This window comes from Nipponia nippon, unplaced genomic scaffold (assembly GCF_047370975.1).
Source record: "Nipponia nippon isolate SJK-2023a ecotype South Korea unplaced genomic scaffold, ASM4737097v1 scaffold_4, whole genome shotgun sequence".
In the NCBI taxonomy this organism is placed as follows: Eukaryota; Metazoa; Chordata; class Aves; order Pelecaniformes; family Threskiornithidae; genus Nipponia; species Nipponia nippon.
In genome coordinates, this window is record NW_028262358.1 from 125,974,238 (window position 1) to 125,990,039 (window position 15,802).

General features: G+C 53.8%; 1 protein-coding gene across 1 annotated transcript; it reads right to left on the reverse strand.

The window, feature by feature from the left end:
• Window positions 1–1,660: 1,660 nt before the first annotated feature.
• On the reverse strand, window positions 1,661–14,831 carry LOC148053543 (interferon-induced very large GTPase 1-like). The gene is made up of 3 exons (XM_087775779.1): window positions 14,674–14,831; window positions 11,570–11,762; window positions 1,661–10,304 (listed from the first exon to the last, which is right to left on the reverse strand). The coding sequence occupies exon 3, from the start codon at window positions 10,300–10,302 to the stop codon at window positions 2,995–2,997; it is 7,308 nt and encodes a 2,435-aa protein (XP_087631905.1). The 5' UTR covers window positions 10,303–10,304; window positions 11,570–11,762; window positions 14,674–14,831; the 3' UTR covers window positions 1,661–2,994.
• Window positions 14,832–15,802: the final 971 nt, after the last annotated feature.

Below are 15,802 nucleotides of genomic sequence, written 5' to 3' on the forward strand. Positions count from 1 at the left end.
GGTGGTCCAAAGTGGCCAGGACAGGGGGACGTTCCCAGTGCAGCTTGGACTGGGATCATCCCGGGCTCCATAAGCACCGAGGCCAGGACTGGTTGGAGAACCCCAGGAGCACATAGGGCAGGGCTGAGGTGAGGGGAACCTGTGGGCTCCATGGGGAGCCTGTCCGTGTCCCACCGGCTCCAGGGATAGGTGGGGCAAGGGATATGCGTTTGGGATCCCACGGGAAGGGGGCATGGGGGAGGTACACACAGGGAGAAGGGATAAGAAGGATAGAGCAAGGAGGGGGAGAAGAAGATAAAGCAAGGAAGGGGAGAAGAGAAAGCGAAAGCAAAGTTGGTACGCTCGGATCTCCCCATCTCCGCTTCCAGCACCATCCTGACCTCCTCCCAGCCTGTCACCCCAACCCCAGCCCTGTCACCTGCCTTCTCCAGCCCCCACCCTTCCCACTGTATGCATCAGACAGACTCCCACCAGGCAGTTCCTGCTCAGCTTGACATTCACATCGCACCATCATCAGGATCTTTTGCCTTTCCTAATGGCTTCTTTTCAGCAAGTCGGTGTCACTGAGAACCTTAGTTACAAACCTTGCGGACAGGGAGAGCTACTGCATCCCTGTGTCACTTCAAGGCGTGTTTGCATTCCTTCCCACAGCAATGTCTGCAAGGAAGGACATGCCAGACGATGCCTCGGAGGGAGACGTGGGCCAGGGTGGACTGGCAGACGCTGAAAGGCATGGGCCTCTGCGTAGAGCACTGGCTCCCTGCACTGGAGAAGGAGCTGGGAGTTATTGGCACACAGGCCTTGAGACATCCGAAAGACAAAGATTAGCTAAAGCTTGCAAGCAATGCACAGGACACATGGGAGAAAAAATGCCCTGAAAGAGTGCTTCAGGCTCATGGCAAGGCAAGGGTACCGGCACCCACGGTCCTGCTCCAGCTGCCGGCGCGCAGCCCTTCGCTCACCTCATTCACACCGGTCCCCCCAAGTAGCTCATTCTCAGGACACACACCACTCCCAACCCAGCGGCTGGAGGTTAAAGACCCCCACTCCCTCCAGTAGCTGCACTGGGACCCCACGCACTCCAGTAGCTAACACCACAGGCCAGGGGCACCCAAACGCCCAGTCTGACTCCAGTAGCTGGCCCCATATCCAGTCTCACACACACAGGTCTCACCACTAACTGGCATTTAGTCCTTGCAGCACACACTCACGCTGGCAAGGTTTCTTTCCTGGCCTTGTCTCCATGTCTGTTCTGTCAGGTCTGTGTCTTGGTATATTTTGGGGTTGGTTCCCATTTTTTCCCTTAGTTTCCCATCCGACCAGCTCCCCGACCAGATAACCTCGCTGGAATAAACCTTCTCACCCTCTCCTCATCAATCAGTGTGACGGACCAGGCTTGCTTCCCACCACTGCCTCCCTTACCATTAGTCGCTCAGACGTTTAGCTGGATGTTCTTGTTTATGGCTTCCTCCCCTTCTTAGTATCCCTTGAGACGCTGAAGAAGGTCCTTGACCAGACACCCTGAAAGGAGCAGACGCCCTCCTTCCACACACCCTTACACAGACCATCGCCCACTCGCCGCCCATCTTCACAGCACAAACGCTGAAGTCACACACGACTGTGGCTCTCCTGAAAATAAAGGCTACAGAGACCAGTCCGGTCCACTCGATTACTTTATTAGCCAAGGCCACAAGGGATTATACTGCATCATCACTTTGGCCAGCTCTCCTGGAGGGCTCGGTCCTTGGGTTTCCAGCAGCGTTGCAGGAGCTGCGCAGCAAAAACCACCGGCCACTTCCCTGGTGCAGTCCCAGCTGGCTCCATGTTCTCCAGACCATGGCTCCGTTGCCACCAGCCTGTCTTGACAGCACAAGCACTAACAACACACACTGCCGATGGCTGCTGAGGAAGCTGCAAAGATGCGTAATTCTCTACATCGGTCATACAAAGGCTTTTGCTCAACAGCTAAGCAAATGGCAAAAGCAGTTGCTGCTACAGCTAAGAGCTGGAGGAAAGTTCACCAGGTCCAGGCACCTGCTCGCCTTAACATACAAATGGCTCACCTTAACATACAAAGTATACCTCATAAACGTGAGTTAAACCACAACCTAAATCCACACAGGCTGTTGTATTAACTGCTTTAAGGACATCGGAGACAGAACAACTCCTAGCTCAGCTTATCAAGAAGGGATCAATAAGGGAATGATAATCCCAAAACCAAAACAGCACAGCTTGCAGCCAATGTGGAGCTGCTCTCAGATCCCGCAACCCCTTCTTAAAGCTTGAGAAGTACTTCATCACAGAATCATAGAATCCCAGGTTGGAAGGGACCTCGAGGATCATCTGGTCCAACCTTTCCAGCACAGTCTAGACGAGATGGCCCAGCAGCCTGTCCAGCTGAGTCTTAAACATGTTCAGCGTAGCAGAGTCAACCACTTCCCTGGGGAGATTATTCCAATGGTTGACTGTTCTCATTGTGAAAAATCTACCTCTGGTGTCCAATCGGAATCTCCCTGGGAGTAACTTGTACCCGTTACCCCTTGTCCTCACCATGGGACTCCTTGTAAAAAGGGAGTCTCCATACTTGCTGAAGGAAAACTATCTTTTTGCCAGTGTCACTTAGTTTCTCACAGCAGCTGATAAAATGGGTACTTTCTAATGCTGCCTTTGCTCTTCATCTGGCACTTGGTCTTCATCTTGGCCGTATGACTGCTCGCTGCAGCAATGTTTCTCTTTTATGCTTGAAGACAAAGCAGATCTAAATGTTTATGGCAAGAAGGGAAGAGGATTCTCACTTTATCACGAAGCAAGGGAATTTCTGAGCCATGGCAGGAGCAACACGCCTTATTTCACCCAACTTTGTGAGCAATTAGATACCATTTTCTTCATGGGGCTTGAGGTCATAGTCATGATAATAATATTTTGTGGACAGACTTGTACTCTGTTCTTCTAAAATGCAAAGCGGTTGCGGTTCTTCCTTCAGATCGACTTCGCCTAAAGCTTCTCCAGTTCATCAAGCACTTCCTGCTTTGTAATTCCCTGCCACGAAGCAGGGATTTCTCCTTTGCCATGAAATTTCCCATTGTAGCGTTTTTCTAGCTCTGTCCTGAAATGAGACACAAACCATTTCCAGTACACTTGCATGGATGAATCAGGAGAAATTTTCCAAGTGGAATAAGGAGGTCCTGCCTCCCGGTATCTCTTGTAGGGAATCCATGTGCCTCCATCACTCATGAATACACAGTCACTTGCAACGCTACTAGAACAAATATCAATGACCAGATGGTCTGTTTTATGCCACTTGTATCCCGTCAAAACTTGCGGACGATGGAAGACAAGCTGATGGTCTCCATCGTGATCCTGCATGGTGTTTGTGCAAACAGCCCCACAAAAGGGACACTGCTGCCAGCACCCTGCAAACTGTTCAGCCACGATTGCATGAGGCTGCCTTTCAAATGAGCTCATGTCGGCGCTAGCAAACTCTTCCTTGAGCTGATCGTGCAGGGGAGCCAGTGCTTCTGTCATGGCATTATTCAGGAACTCTATGTCTGTAACCTCCTGATGCTCAATGCCCTTCAGGTCCCTTCTGGGCAAGCTTAGCACCTCTCCAAGCGCACTGCAAAATTCATCCAGCCAAAGAGAGATTTTGTCCTTTCTGTCTTTTCTATCTTTGACAACGTTGGTTGATGCAAAAACAGCTGACTGGATGCTTTCATAGCAGCGAGTAAGGGAGTCATCTAAAAACTTCTCCAGCCTCCTGTTCTTATCTAAACAGTACGTCTCAACCCGTTTCTCGATGTAACTCTGCAGAAAGTCTCCTGGGCAACTAAGGTACTTCTTGAAATTCTCAAAATTTTCTTCTTGTGCCAGGTATCTCAGTATGCAGACTTCCAGAGAGGATCTATTGCCACTGAAATCTGGGATTTTACTTAGCACGTCTCGAGCTATGGCGAGGGCTGTCCTCTCATAGACCGCCTGGTGAAGAGCTGGGGCAATCTTGTCACACAGGAAAACAGCAAAGGTTGTGATAGAAGTGGCTCCTTGGCAGGAAATCTGGAAACATTTAAAGAAATCTTCTCTCTTGCTCTGCAGGTAGATGGCTGGATCATTTGCTTTTTTGAATGCTGCGTGCATGGCTTTAAACCTTTCTGCTGACATTCGGCACAGATACACCGATAAATCTATTCTGTAATCTTTATTAAAGCTGTATTTTGCAGTGCTAGGGACAGAGTTCATACCTTTCTGTACTTCATTTAGTATTTCATGGATGAAACTTCGATTGTAATCCCTTTTCTCCTTTTCCTTCTTAGCAATGTTTGCTGTCACACGCACTATGATGTTTTCCGTAATGTGGCATATGTCGCCTTCTTCAGCCTCATCAAAACGCGCAGTCAAGAAGCCCCAACGTTTTTTCTTAGCAACGTGTTTCTCCAAGTCAACATTAAATTCTCGGCGCTTGGGAAATGTCCTGATTCGTGCATGTAAGTTAGGCTCCTTGAAGTGCTCCAGAAGGACATCTTCTATGTCCACATCGATATCCACCTCTTCCAGAGGGGAAGCAGCAGAGGAGACTTCAGCAACCCACGTTGTCCAGAGAGAAATAAAGTTGCGTCTCAGTTCTCTTTCACTTAGGCTCTGGCCTTTGAGAGACAGAGCCAACTGCCTGCTCTTTTTCAGGAGCTCGGTTTCGTATTCGGACTTCCTTTCATCCAGTTTACACTGGCTCTGCTTTAGTTCCAGAAGATTCTCACACTTCTTTCTAGTTTCAAGCAGAAGAGACTCTTTCAGTTCTTTCAGCTTCAGTTCCGTGCCGCTTTTCCACTGGACCAGTATCTCACAGTCTTTGTCTTCACTGAAATACTTTTCCATGTCTTTCGTGATGGCATCGCTCGTCTCTTGCACTTGTTTTTCAAGGTATTCGGTGGTGACCTTCTGCAAGTCCCCGTTCCGAACTTTATTGTCCAGTTTCATTTGCAAGTCTAAGATGTGACTCCTCAGCTGCCAGGTCCACTGCCTAAACGCCGTTTCCAGTTTCTTGTACGCAGCAACCTCCACTGAATTCTTGAAGCTGAAAATGAAGTTTTCGTTCAGCAAAGCATTCCAGAGGTCACTAATACGAGCTTTCAAGCTCGAGAGCCTCAAAATGCTGCCCTGCGACTCCTTCTTGGCAGCTTGGAGAATTTTGCTCTTTAATTCCTGGACGTTCTGGCTGTAGGTGGGATTGGGCGGTGCCATGGGAGGGTTTCCTTCCCACAGGTGAGCAAAGTAATGAATGTGGGTGTTCACGTCAAAGCGGATGACATCACTGAAGCAGGAGACGTCGCAGAATTCCTGCTGGGCGGCTGTCACGGTCATTTCGTCCAGCTTTTCCTGCAGACGTCTTTGTCCTTCCATGTTCTGCTCCTTGGCACTTATTTCTCCCACGTTTTGGTGTACAAACAGGCAGCTGGGGGAAAGATTGACTTGCTTCATCCTCAGAAAAGCCTGCACAGCAATCTGGAGGACATCTTGCATTTCTGACGGATTTTCTCCAAAGATATTGATGAGAGTCATGTTGCCGATGCCGATGACAAAGGTGGCCAGCTCATTGTCATGGTTAAGGGACTGCTTATTGGCCAGCTCAATGGCACGAAGTCCCTCTGTGTCAACGACTAGCATGTAATCAAAGCCCAAATCCTGCTGCAGCTGCTCCTCCACTTTAATTAGCTGCATAAACGCTCCCCGGGTGCATCTCCCTGCACTGACATTAAACTGGAGACCAAACATGGCGTTCAGCAGGGTTGACTTCCCCGTGCTCTGGATGCCAAGTACCGACAGAACAAATACTCGTTTGTCCCCGAGCTTCTCAATTAATCTGTCAAAGATTGCTCCAACCCATCGTAACGGTATGTAAGAAGCATCGCCATCCATCAGCTCGATGGGGTACCCCGAGACCATCAGATCAGCTGCAATTTCAGGTAGTTTGACAAAACATTTGTCCTTTGAGTTCATTGATTCCAGAGCTTCGTAAATCTGCCCTACCTCTCTCAAAATGTGCTCGAGGCCAATGGACGAATCGTTGATTTCGTTGAAGAGGGCATCCAGTTTAGTCAGCAACAGAGGTTTCAGATCCGTCTTTTCATTGCTTTTCTTTATCGCCAGGATTTGAGACCATAACTGGTGATATTGTCTCTTCAGTTCGTCAAGGCGATCGGAGGACAGGTCATCCATAAAGACCTTCATCCACTGCAGGAAGTATTTCTTGGTATCTGCTGGCTGTGCCTGGAGAAAGCTAAGGACCGATTTCATCAGCTGATTGAGGGGGAATGCTTTCTCTAGTTGCTTTCTTCTTATTGCCAACTTCTCTGCTTCAATTTGGCTCCGATGATGCTCTATGCTCTTGTTCCTCTTTTCCTGCAAGCGAGTGAGTTCTTTGTCATTTTTGCACCACAGGTACCACAGTTTTCCTTGAAGAGGCAGTAGCTGGGATTTGATCTCAAACAGCTTCTCTTGCTTCAGAAGCTTCACCAGCTCCTTTGCCTTTTCTTTGGCTGTCACACACGCGTCTGTGTCTTCATCGACCAGGAATCCATGCTCGCGAGCTTTGTCCAGGCAGGCGTCGAGGCTGACAAGCGTCTTAGACCCTTCCAGGAGATCCCTGATTGTTTGCGTCAGCTCGCCTATTAACTCCGCTTCGTTTCTGTTCTTGATACCTATTTTTACGTTTTGGCTAGATCGGCCGGCTGCAACGTTCTCTTTTTCAGTGAAAAGGCAAACCAAAGGCCTTTGCGACTGCCACAGGTCACGTAAAATTTTCATCCCTTTCTTGTCGCTCTGATCAGACTCGGATACGAGGGCCACGTTCACAGCAGATATCTCCTGTAAAAACTGTAGCTGTTCTTCATGATCCCTTGCGTCTCCGTGCAGGTTACAGAAGGCAACGCAGCAGTCAAAGCTGTCGTCGTCGCTGCCCCGGGGACAGTACCAGGAGATCTCCACAACACCTTTCATCAGCAAACAGTCCTTGGTGCTGCCTTTGCAATGTCGGTGGAAAAAAGTGTCATGCTTTTGTTTGCTCAGCAGAGCATTCAGGATCTGAGACTTGGAAGAGGAGGGAGAACTGCCGATCCGTATGAAGGACACGATGGGTGTCGCTGCCTGATAAATGAGTTTGTTTTTGTAACTGTTAATTCTGGCCTGCTTTCCCCACTTCTCGGTCCCTTTCCAGCTCTTTTTTATTTGGCTGAGGGACCAGAGGGGGAACTCTACCCGGGAAGTGCACGGGTTTGGGACCAGGAGAGGTAGCGCAAACTGGCAGAAAGCAAGCTTTGTTGAGATGTACTGTCTCATGAAATCATCGGCGCAATGGAAAATTGCCATCTGGAGATCCATGGGGTGCACACGGCTGTCTCTGGTTGCAGATTCAGGGGCTTCTTCCTCCAAATCCATGAAAAAGTCATCAAAGGAATCCAACGGCTCATGCTCTTGCTCTGTGGCTTTTGGCACGGGTGTGAGTCCCAGGTTGCTCTCGTCCTTGCAAGTCAGGTACCTCATCCGATAATCCACGGTTAAGAGCTTTTGCAAGAAGTAAAACGGTAGTTCATTGTCCTTGCTGGGCTGGCTGTCATGTAACGAGGTCTTGTATATGATGTGGAAATCTTCTGTCCCCATTTTTCGTGGATAGTGACTTTCTAGTCCAAGGCGCTTAAGCAAGTGGAGGAACTCTTGGTTTGCAATGGCTTGATTTGCTTTGCATTCGCTGCCGTCTGATTTGGATTTGGACCGAGTGGAAGGCTCTGTTCTCTGGAAAGTGTCTTCCATGTCTTTGATTATACTGTGTTTCTTCACATCGTCGCATGTGTCATCCACGCGCCCATTGATGAAGGAATGCAAGTCACTTTCCAGCATCTCCCAGTCTTGGGACGCACTGTGCTTTTCGAGGAGAGTTTTTACCTCTGCGGACCATAAGTTTTGCATTTGATCTCGCATGAAAACGAAACGCTCGTTCTTCTGCTCAGGGGACAGCCCTTTATATTTGGGTGTCACAGTTAGACCCAGCAGCAGCAGGAAGGCCTGGGCTCTGTGAACATCTTGCTCCTTCAGACTCAGGTACTCCTTATGCCCCATTTGCATTTCCTTGATCATGAAGTTAAATTCTGGCCATCCCAGGAGGTACTGAAAAGTGCTCCCTTCCGCCTGGTATCCCATGCTGGTCGTAATTAAGAGCACCAACACTTCTATGTCTTTCTGTGCCTTTTCCTGGAGAAACTGGAGTAAGGAATACACAGCTAGGCTTGCAGTCAGGGTCGCTTTTATCTTTGCTTCATGAACGGTGGAGGCAGAGGTTTCCGGTGCGTAGGTGACTTCCTGGATGTACTCCTTCATTTGCAGCAATGTCTTGGTGAGTTCTTCAAGCTCACAAACATTGGGAGTTTCGGGAAGCGTGTGCTCCGTGTGGAAGATCCATTGCATGATGATGGAAGACTTGGGGAAGTCCTTGACGGAATAGATATGAGGATCCAGGAGGCACCGCAACAGAGACTTGATATAGGTGATGTTTTCTGGAGGTGACTCCTTGCAAAGCTGAACGGTATTCAACAGGAACTCCTGCAGTGCTTTGTCCGACAGGCATACGTTGATCCAGATGCTATGGTTTTTGGTTTTTTCGTTCAGATTCTGTTTGAAATCTATCAGCGTGAGCAGTTTCCTTTCATCCACCGCCACCTCCCAGGCCTTCACGCACTCCACGAAGGCTCTGGCGTCCTCCACTGCGCTGACCAGTTCCTCTCCAAACATGGCGCCGACACTGCGATTCGTTAGCGCTTCGTACGCAGCCCTGAGGCTGCTGCTCAGTTGATAGACGGACTTAAAATCACTGCTGTGATTGAACAGGATTACATCCCACACGGGGATCAGCTGAAAGCCTCGGTCAATAACAGACCAGGTTGTGTTACTTGTTAGAAGCCCTGTTTTCCACTGAGGAAGACAGTCCGTCCCTGACGGGCCCCCTGTGTTGGTCACATAGAGCTGAACCACTGTGTGGGCATTGCTTCCGTCTCTTCCCTGACAAGAAGCCTGGGAGCTGGATTTTGAAACATCCACGGCCACTCCCACACTGAAGCTGCTGTAGCTGGCCCTGACGTAGCAGTTCAGTGCTTCAGATGCTTGTCGCTTCATCTCTTCCCGCTGCTCGGCTCTGAAGCCTTCCGTAGAGGCCTTCCACCAGAATATCCCCCCAAAGTGGAGGGGACCCTGGTTTACGTGGGACCCAAACGTGCTGAAGAAGTTCTTACACCTGCTCTTCAGCATGTCGGGCCTGTCTGCTTCCTGAGTGATGCTCAAAAGATGCTCGATGTCTTGCAGCTCCCGCAGGGCCGTATCCGAGAGGCGAAGCTGATGCTTTTGGAAGTAGCAGGAGGCCAGAGGGATGTACTGGTACTTAGTGGTGCAAATGTAGCTCTGCTCAAAGCGGGACCGGTGGGTGTGCGACGACTGCGAGGAGCTGCTGTGATCTGCACCAGCTTCAACATTAAACCCCCAGAATCCGGCTTTGGCAGAAACGCTGATGCTGAATCCCAGCTGCTCCATGGACTTGGTGAAAGTGGCTTCTGCTGCTGCGGAGGAGAACTCCTTCCTGTCAAGCAGCGACCCTTGCTCTGGACCAGCGAGCTTGAATCCCTCAGGAACCCTGAGGAGCTGGTCTCGCTTTGCCAGCACATCCTCGAGGCTGCCTGTTCTGTAAATGCCCTGCAGGGCCAGTCCCCCCGACGCCCGCCTCAGGACCTCCGTGTCGGAGACGTTCTCACTCCTGCTCACTGACGACTCCCGCTGCTCCAGCTGCTTCTGGATGCCCTCCAGCACATCCATCAACGACTTCTCCGGTGGTGCCCAGTACTCTTTGGGAATCTCCAGGGCTTGCCACAGAGCCTCCTCTTTCTGTCTTATAGCCTCCTTGCTGTGGCTGCGGCTGTTGTGCATTTCTTTCAGCTCCTTCAGGACTAGCTTCGCCGCTTCTTGTCTCTTCTTTGTCATCTCCAAGCGCTCCTTCTGCAGCTCCTCAGAAGTTGCTTTGCTGTCTGTTAGTTTCAAGAGTTTTCGGAGCGCCTTTTTTTCCCAGGGGTACTGTACTTTGCACTCCAGCTTCAGGTAGTCTTCATATTGCAGGTGTTTCAGGGCTTCTCTGGACTTGACTCCCAGTATCTCTGACAGTTTGGGGAGCCAGTAGCCATGGTCTAGTCCTTCTTTCTCACATGCTTCTGCCAGCAGGTTTTTAGAAACATCTGCCTTTCCATCATCCTCTAGCATGTCCTCCTGTGAACCCATGGCTGTGGAAGAAGAAAACAGAATTTCTTTAAGGTATGCTGTAAGAGGCCCCGGCCTCTTCTAAGAGGGCTCTCCAGCAGCTCCGGCCTGGGGCATTTCTCCTACCTGGCTGCTGGAGCCCAGCTGGGGATGCCCCAAGACCTGGGGGTCTCCCTCCCGGGACACTGGATGTGCCTGCTGCTTTCCCATTTGCAGGTTCAACCCTGAAGCTGAGTGGGTGTCCCACAGACAACAGACACACACACACTCTGACTTGGCCACACAGCCTGCCATGGGCAAGGTGCTGCCTTCAACAGCGCCCACGGATACCCAACAGGACTCATAAATACAGAAGTACAAACGGCCGAGGGCACTCCTGCATCCCCTGAGCACCAGCACAGCCCCTCTGTCCCTCCAGCACCCCTCCCTGCATCCTGCACCCTCCTACCAGCCCCATGGGACTCCTGCTCGCTGGCTGGTCCAGCTTGGTGCTCACCAGCAAACAGAGGCACGCACTCACACGCTCATCTCTACGGGCACCCCACACTCACAAGACACACTCACCCCAAACACCCAGCGCCAGGCACACGGGCTGTGACCTCTGGTCCTGCTCCAGCTGCCGGCGCAGAGCCCCTCACTTGCCTCACTCATGCCCGTTCCCCCCAGGAGCTGGTTCTCGGGACACACAGCGTTCCCACCCCAGTGGATGGGAAAAATCCAAGTCGTCCCTGTCCAGAGCCGTGCCTGGAGCATCCTGTTGGCCCATCATTAGTGACTGGAGGCTTTGGGTCTCTGGCGTCATCTCCGGGACCCCCTGTCTGTCCAGTCTGTGTCCCTCTGTGGTTTTGTTTATCGTTTCCCCCTTCACTTATTATCCCATGTGCTTTGGAACGGTCCTTGACTGCTGACGTTAAGAGAGCTGACGCTATCACCATACATGTGCCTTTACACCTTTCTTGTTCACACTGTCACACAAACCTGATAATTGTCTCTGTCTCGATTCAGTTGGCTACTGGAGAGGTTTATTCAGTGCACAAGACATTCCCGTGCATTCAGCGTTCGTCCCGCCAAGGGCACAGGACTCTTACCAACACCAGGTGTATTGGGGTTGCGTGGCAAGCTTTTGGTAGCAGGGGGCTACAGGGGTGGCTTCTGTGAGAAGCTGCTAGAAGTTTCCCCTGTGTCCGACTCTTGGACCCTTTCAGAGCCTTTAGCATCAGCTTTTCCTTTAAAGGCTGTGAAGAGTTAGACAACATGCTGAATGGATGTGGGGTCTGATTCATCTCACCTCACAGCAGATACCCCTTTTGGTCAGACGCTTCACTTTCCAGAGGACACAGGCAGCCAAGGTCCCCAACTCAACTGAGACAGCACACCGTCACACAGCAGGCCTGGTAGACAAGGCTGGGGTGTTGAGAAGAAGATGGGGAGCAGCTCAACGATTGAGGAGGAAAAACACTGGGAAGGAAAGGCCCAAAATCCTGAAGGAGAAAGGAGAAGACCAGACAGTGAGGAGACGGCAACCCATCAATGTGGAGGATTCATTCCAGGGAGCGGTGGAGGCCATTCCTTCTCCACCAGTGAGCAAAGACTCATCAGGGCCTTTCTGGGGTGGCAAGCAGATGAGGGTTTTGCCTGGGACCTAAACCCACATACACATTCGCTACGGTAGCCCCGGGATGGTTTGCAAAGCACGGAGCTCCTGCTTTCAGAGTCTCTTCTGCACGCAGCAAATGGTGCCCAGGAGTGACTCAGGACAGGGCTGAATGCTTGTACACCATAGCAGCCTCACGGGGAGGAAGACCAAGCCTGGACATGAAGTCAAAGTTCAATTGGATTAAAAAGGATCCTCCAGTGCCCTGCTACCTGCTGACCTCTCCAAGACTGGCCCTATGGCCACCACCGTGCAGCGACCAGCAAGGGAGGGTGCAGGGCTCACACCTGCTTTCTCGAGGGGAGAAGATGTGGAAGGCTGGAGAGCAGGCTGAAGGATGGAGAGTAGGCTGGTCTGTGAGAGCAAAGCCTGGAGACCTGCAGAAAGTCCCAGCCCCAGACACACAGGCTGTCCAGTTAACATCTGTGCTCTCCGGTCAGGCTCAGCCAGCCTCAAGACAAAATCTGGACGTGGCAGAGCCTGGGGGAACAGCACTGACAATGCGGAGCACATGCCCTGTCCCACCACTGGCCAGATCATGCATCTGCTGCTGTGGGTGAAGCTCAAGCCCCCGAAGAGACGGAGAGAAACATGACGGTGGGTTGGCCTCCACCGGGAACTAAACACCCATCAGCAGCTCGTGCATGTGGTGGTGCATCACCCCCACCTCCTCTGGACCCCTTTACGATCACAGAGACCCCTGTCAAGGCTTGGCCTTGGAGCAATGGGTCCGGCGGTTAAGCGCCCCTTGGCCATACCAGGCACTCGGGTGTGGCTGAGCTGGGGAACAAGAACGCCTTGACCGAACCTGGCATAATCAGCCACCCCCTGAGAGCTCGGGAACATATCATAGAATCACAAAATCATGGAATTGTTTAGGTTGGAAAAGACCCTTAATATCATCAAGTCCAACCGTTAACCCAGCACTGCCAAGGCCACCACTAAACCATGTCCCCAAGCACCACATCTCCCCGGCTTTTAAATCCCCCCAGGGATGGGGACTCAGCCCCCGCCCCGGGCAGCCTGGGCCAGGGCCTGACAGCCCTTTGGGGGAAGGAGTTTTCCCTAATATCCAACCTAACCCTGCCCTGGCGCAGCTTGAGGCCGTTCCCTCTCGTCCCATCGCTTGTTCCTGGGGAGAAGAGACCGACCCCCCCGGCTCCAGCCTCCTTTCAGGCAGTTGCAGAGAGCCATGAGGGCTCCCCTCAGCCTCCTCTTCTCCAGGCTGAGCCCCCCCAGCTCCCCCAGCCGCTCCTCCCCAGCCTCGTGCTCCAGCCCCTGCCCCAGCCTCGCTGCCCTGCTCTGGCCACGCTCCAGCCCCTCCATGGCCGCCTTGGGGTGAGGGGCCCAGCGCTGAGCACAGCATTCGAGGGGCGGCCTCCCCAGTGCCCAGCACAGGGGGACGATCCCTGCCCTGCTCCTGCTGGCCACACCATTCCTGACACAAGCCAGGATGCCACTGGCCCCCTTGGCCACCTGGGCACACTGCTGGCTCATGTTCAGCGGCTGTCGACCAGCACCCCCAGGCCCTTTCCCGCCGGGCAGCTCCCAGCCGCTCCTCCCCACGCCTGCAGCGGTGCCTGGGGTTGCTGTGCCCCCAGTGCAGGACCCGGCCCTGAGCCTTGCTGACCCTCACCCAGTGCCTGGGCCCATCGACCCAGCCTGGCCAGGGCCCTCTGCAGAGCCTCCCTGCCCCCCAGCAGATCAACGCTCCCGCCCAGCTTGGTGTCCCCTGCAAACTGACTGAGGGTGCCCTCGGTCCCCTCCTCCGGATCATCGATAAAGATATTGAACAGGACCGGCCCCAGCACTGAGCCCTGGGGAACAGCACTGGTGACCGGCCGCCAACTGGATTTGACTCCATTCACCACCGCTCTCGGGGCCCGGCCGCCAGCCAGGTTTTTACCCAGCAAAGAGTACGCCCGTCCAAGCACCCTGTTGATGCTGACAGAGAGCACGCCATGGAAAAGGTTATTATCGACGATGTTCCCCAAATTACCCGCTTCAGCTTCCGAGGCCCCGGCAGCGCCCGCAGGGCTGCCTTCCCGCCTCCCCTTTCACCCTGCACTCTTGCCCTGACACGTCCCAGCCCCGTCCCCTGTCTCCAGGGCAGGGAAGCAAATGGCACCAGGCTGCAGGTGCCTGCACAGCTCCGCAGCCGCCCCGGCTCCCGGCCCCCAGCACGGCTGGGCTTCAGGCGAGCGCACCCACCCTGACCCCCCACCGCGGGGCTGGGTCGTGCCCGGGGCGGGCAGGATCGGCCCTGCCTGCGGGGAGCGTTCCCCAGCCCGGGCACGGGCTCGCAGCAGGGAAGGGGCTCTGCAAGGGGTCTGTCCCTGGAGCAGACAGCGGTCCCTCCCCATCCAGCCCTGCTGCCAGCTCTTGAAGCCGGGCTTTGCACCTCTGCAGACAGCAGTCTGCCCCTGGATCGCCCCGGGATGCCTCCTCCTTCCCCACCCGCTCCTGCCCCGACCCCTCTGCCTCCTTCCCGCCCTCCACCTCAACCCTTGCAGCACACGCAGCAGCTTCCGCAAACAGGCTGGCGAGCGAAGGCTGCGTCCTCCATCCCACGCTCAGAGCACAGACCACTCGCCTGCTGCCCTGAAACCCCTTTTTTCCTTCCCGCCATCTCTCAAGTGATGCGAAAACCCCATGAAATAGGAAGCAGAAGACAAACAAGATCCCTGCTCTGTCCTGACCCCCGGCTCCCAGCCCAGAGCTCATCAGCAAGGTCCTACCGTCTCCCTCCGGCGCTCGGCAGCTCCCAGGCTGGTGTCGGCCACCCCAAACCCTCTCTTTATGTAGTCCCCGTCTCTTTGGTCGCTGTGGCTTCCTGTTTATGGAGACAGAGAGGAGGGCTTCTACCTTCCTGGAAATCAGGCTATTTGCTTGCAGCACATTGTGAAAGTGAAACTCTGCTGACTCTGCCTGCGCTGGAGCTGAGCCAGGCATCTCAGAACGCAGCAGCAGCCCTGAGCACCCACACCAGGCTCCCAAATCCTCTCCTGGCCTTTGCACAGGGGTGCCCGGTGCACCCGTCCAGCATCGGCAGGGTCCTGCAAAGCTGCTGCCTGCAATCGGGGTGAAAGGCAGGAGGGGCTGGGCAGCACCTGGGGCTCTTGGCTGGAAACCTCCCCGACCTGCTCCTCTTACCCCTGAATCATGGAGTCACAGAAGGGTTTGGGTGGGCAGGGACCTCCAAAGGCCACCCAGTCCCACCCCTGCCATGGGCAGGGACATCTTCACCCAGACCAGGGTGCTCAGAGCCCCGTCCAACCTGGCCTTGAACGTGTCCAGGGATGGGCCATCTCCCACCGCTCTGGGCAACCTGGGCCAGGGCCTCACCGCCCTCAGCACAAACAATTTCTTCCTTCTGTCCGGTCTGAATCTCCCCTCTTTCCGTTTAAAACCATTCCCCCTTGTCCTGTCGCCGCAGGCCCCGCTAAAAAGCCTGTCCCCACCTTTCTTGTAGGCCCCCGTTAAGCACGGAGAGGCCGCAATCAGCTCTGCCCGCAGCCTCCTCCTCTCCAGGCTGAACCCCCCCAGCTCTCTCAGCCTTTCTCCCCAGCAGAGCTGCTCCAGCCTCTGACCATTTTGGTGGCCTCCTCCGGCCCCGCTCCAACAGCTCCATCTCCTTCCCGTGCTGAGGACCCCCGAGCTGGAGGCAGGGCTCCAGGGGGGTCTCCCCAGAGCGCAGCAGAGGGGCAGAATCCCCTCCCTCGCCCCGCTGCCCACGCTGCGGGGGATGCAGCCCAGGAGACGCTTGGCTTTCTGGGCCGCCGGCGCACATTGCCGGCTCGTGGCCAGCTTTCCATCCCCCAGCACCCCCAAGTCCTTCTCGGCAGAACTGGGAAGAAGATGGGAACT

What these genes read in the sequence shown, in the direction of transcription:
- LOC148053543 (XM_087775779.1), bottom strand. Translation starts at nt 10,302, where the DNA reads ATGGGTTCACAGGAGGACATGCTAGAGGATGATGGAAAGGCAGATGTT.